The sequence below is a fragment of the Chamaea fasciata genome, unplaced genomic scaffold (genome assembly GCF_029207755.1).
Source record: "Chamaea fasciata isolate MVZ Bird 193981 ecotype frontalis unplaced genomic scaffold, bChaFas1.0.hap1 SCAF_935, whole genome shotgun sequence".
NCBI lineage: Eukaryota > Metazoa > Chordata > Aves > Passeriformes > Sylviidae > Chamaea > Chamaea fasciata.
In genome coordinates, this window is record NW_027095020.1 from 1 (window position 1) to 3916 (window position 3916).

Here is a 3916-nt window from a genome sequence, read left to right on the forward strand (position 1 = left end):
GGAAAAGTGGGGGAAAAGTGGGGAAAAAGTGGGGGAAAGTGGGGAAAAAGCTGGAAAACACCGGGAAAAAGCGCGGGAAAAGCGTGGAAAAAGCGGGAAGGGAGCGAGGAGAACCGTTGGAATCGCCGGGGCTGAGGGAGCGCTGGGATTGCAGGGCGGGTGACGCAGCTGATCCGGGGTTTCTGCGGGAGCTGGAAGGGCGCCGTGGAGGCGCTGAGCCAGGACGTGATGAGATCCTTCAGCAACTTCCGCATCGGCACCGGCATCATCCAGGTGCCCCCGGAATTCCCCGATTTCCCCCGCGGGGATTCCCGGAATTGTCCCCCGCCGGAATTCCCGAAATGTTCCCATGGAATTCCTGAAATGTTCCCATGGAATTCCTGAAATTCTCCCATGGAATTCCCGAATTCTCCCATGGAATTCCCGGATTCTCCCATGGAATTCCTGGATTTCCCTGCGGGAATTCCCAGAATTCTCCCAGGGAATTTCTGAAATTCTCCCATGGAATTCCCGGAATTCTCCCTTGGAATTCCCGGATTTCCCCCGTGGGAATTCCCGGAATTCTCCCATGGAATTCCCGGATTTCCCCATGGGAATTCCCAGAATTCTCCCATGGAATTCCCAGATTTCCCCACGGGAATTCCCGAAATTCTCCCATGGAATTCCCGGATTCTCCCATGGAATTCCCGGATTTCCCTGCGGGGATTCCCGAAATTCTCCCATGGAATTCCCGGATTTCCCCGCGGGAATTCCCGAAATTCTCCCATGGAATTCCCGGATTTCTCCGTGGGTTTCCCACCTTTCCCCCCATGGAATTCCCAAAATTCTCCCATAGGATTCCCAGGTTTCTCAGGGGAATTCCCAAAATTCCCTGTGGGATTCCTGCATTTCTCAATGGGATTCCCAGATTTCCCCACGGAATTCCCAATTTCCCCCACGGAATTCCCGGATTTCTCCGTGGGAATCCCCAAATTCCCCACGGGATTCTCCGGACGCCCCATGGAATTCCAAGAATTCCCCAGAGGATTCCCAGATTTCCCCACGCACTTCCCGAATTTCTCCATGGAATTCATGGATATCCCCATGGAATTCCTGGGATTCCCCGTGGAACGGGAAAACTGGGGGAAAACTGGGAAAAAAGGGGGAAAAGTGGGGGAAAAATGGGGAAAAATGGGGGGAAAAGCCGGAAAAAATGGGGAAAACGGGAAAACTGGGGAAAAAAGGGGGAAAAGTGGGGAAAAAATGGGGGAAATGGGGAAAAAATGGGGAAAAAACGGGGGAAAACGGGGAAAAAGCAGGAAAAAATGGGGGAAAATGGGGGAAAACGGGAAAAACTGGGGAAAAACTGGGGAAAAAATGGGGAAAAAACGGGGAAAAAATGGGAGGAAATGGGGAAAAAATGGGGAAAAAATGGGGGAAAACTGGGAAAAAAAGGGGGGAAAAGCCGGAAAAAATGGGGAAAAAATGGGGGAAAAGGGAAAAAACGGGGGGAAACTGGGAAAAAAGGGGGAAAAAGCAGGAAAAAATGGGGGGAAATGGGGGAAAACGGGAAAAACTGGGGAAAAAATGGGGAAAAATGGGAAAAAAACGGGGAAAAAATGGGGGGAAATGGGGAAAAATGGGGGAAAACGGGGGAAAAATGGGGGAAAAAGCCGGAAAAAATGGGGAAAAAATGGGGGAAAAGGGAAAAAACGGGGGGAAACTGGGAAAAAAAAGGGGGGGAAATGGGGAAAAAATGGGGAAAAAACCGGGGGAAAACTGGGAAAAAAAATGGGGGAAAAGCCGGAAAAACTGGGGGAAAACTGGGGGAAAAGGGGAGGAAAAAGGGGGAAAAAGCAGGAAAAACTGGGGAAAAAATGGGGGGAAAGGGAAAAAACGGGGGGAAACTGGGGAAAAAAAGGAGCAAATGGGGAAAAAATGGGGAAAAAACGGGGGAAACTGGGGAAAAAAGGGGGGAAAAAGCAGGAAAAAATGGGGAAAAAATGGGGGAAAAATGGGGGGAAAGTGGGAAAAAAAGGGGGGAAAAAGCAGGAAAAAATGGGGGAAAAATGGGGGAAAAATGGGGGGAAACTGGGAAAAAAATGGGGGAAAAAGCAGGAAAAAATGGGAAAAAATGGGGGAAAACTGGGAGAAAAAATGGGGAAAAAACGGGGCAAAAACGGGGTGAAACTGGGGGAAAAAAGGGGGGAAATGGGGAAAAATGGGGAAAAAATGGGGGAAAAAAGGGGGAAAAAGCCGGAAAAAATGGGGGAAAAATGGGAAAAGAATGGGAAAAGATGGGGAAAACAGGGGGAAAACTGGGGGAAAACTGGGAAAAAAAGGGGGAAAAGTGGGGGAAAAATGGGGAAAAAATGGGGAAAAAACGGGGGGAAACTGGGGAAAAAAAGGGGGGAAATGGGGAAAAATGGGGAAAAAACGGGGAAAAAATGGGGGGAAATGGGGAAAAAATGGGGGAAAATGGGGAAAAATGGGGAAAAAACGGGGAAAAAATGGGGGGAAATGGGGAAAAAATGGGGGAAAATGGGGGAAAAAGCAGGAAAAAATGGGGGGAAACTGGGAAAAAACGGGGGAAAACTGGGAAAAAAAAGGGGGAAAAAGCCGGAAAAACTGGGGAAAAACTGGGGGGAAAGGGGAAAAAGGGAAAAAACAACGGGGGGGAAAAGCGTGCGAGGAGCGGGCCGAGTTTGGAGCGGGCCTGGCGCGTGTTGCAGGCGGCGCTGACGCAGCTGATCCAGGTGTACCACCGCTTCCAGAAGGTTCTGGAGCAGCCGCCGCTGCGGGCGCTGCCGGCCCGCGCCGACCTCATCAACATCCACCACCTCATGGTGGAGCTCAAGAAGCACAAGCCCAACTTCTAGGGAGACGGAATCCCGGCCTCCGAGATTCCCGCGGTTCCTCCCCGAAATTCCAGGGGGGGGGGTTTTTTTACCCCTCCCCCCACCCCAAAAACAAAAATTCCTGGGTTTTCACCCCAAAAAATCTCATTTTTCCTCCCCGACATTCCCTTTCTTCCCCACCAAGTTTCCCGGTTTTTTCCGCCGAAATTCCCAGGTTTTCCCCCGAAGAATTCCCTTTTTTTCCCAAAAATTCCCGGTTTTTTTCCTCCCCAGAATTCCCATTTTTTCCACTCAAACTCCCCGGTTTTCGCCCAAAATTCCCCTTTTTTCCCCAAAAAAAATTCCTGGGTCTTTCCCCCCAAAATTCCCAGTTTTTCCCCCCAAGAATTCCTTTTTTCCCCAAAAATTCCCGGGTTTTTTCCTCCCCCAAAATTCCCCTTTTTTCCCCCCAAAAAATTCCTGGGTTTTCACCCCAAAAAATCTCATTTTTCCTCCCCGACATTCCTTTTCTTCCCCACCAAGTTTCCCTTTTTTTTTCCACCGAAATTCCCAGGTTTCTCCGCTGAAATTCCCAGGTTTTCCCCCAAGAATTCCCTTTTTTTCCCAAAAATTCCCGGTTTTTTCCCCCCCCAGAATTCCCTTTTTTTCCACTCAAACTCCCTGGTTTTCCCCCAAAATTCCCTTCCCCCCCCCCCTCCCAAATTCCCAGTATTCCCCCCCAAAATTCCCGATTTTCTCCCCAAAATTCCAGGTGGAAATAAAGGAATTGAGGCCGCAGGTGCTGTGGTTTTGCTGCTGGAGAGGGTTTGGGTCCCAAAATCCTGGGAATTCTCCTCAAAAATCCTGGGAATTCTCCCCAAATCCCAGCTCCCAAGATTCCTGGGTTTCCCCCCAAAAATTCCCTTTTTTTTTGCCCCAAAATTCCCGGTTTTATCCAAAAACAAAATTCCTTTTTTTTTCCTCCCAAAATTCTCATTTTCTGCCCCAAATTCTGCCTGGAGATGGTGGGATCGAGGGGTCCCAAAATCCCGGGAATTCTCCCCAAAAATCCCAAGAATCTTCCCCAAATCCCAAATTCC

At 49.6% G+C, this 3916-nt stretch overlaps 1 protein-coding gene across 1 annotated transcript; it reads left to right on the forward strand.

Annotated features, from left to right (window-relative positions):
* Nucleotides 1-50: 50 nt before the first annotated feature.
* LOC136306053 (uncharacterized) lies at nt 51-3614 on the forward strand (the record flags this gene model as incomplete). The annotated part of the gene is made up of 2 exons (XM_066209399.1): nt 51-273; nt 2712-3614. Coding segments are annotated over 2 exons (915 nt in total), but the record flags the coding sequence as incomplete, so codon positions are not given.
* Between the last annotated feature and the right edge of the window lie 302 nt (nt 3615-3916).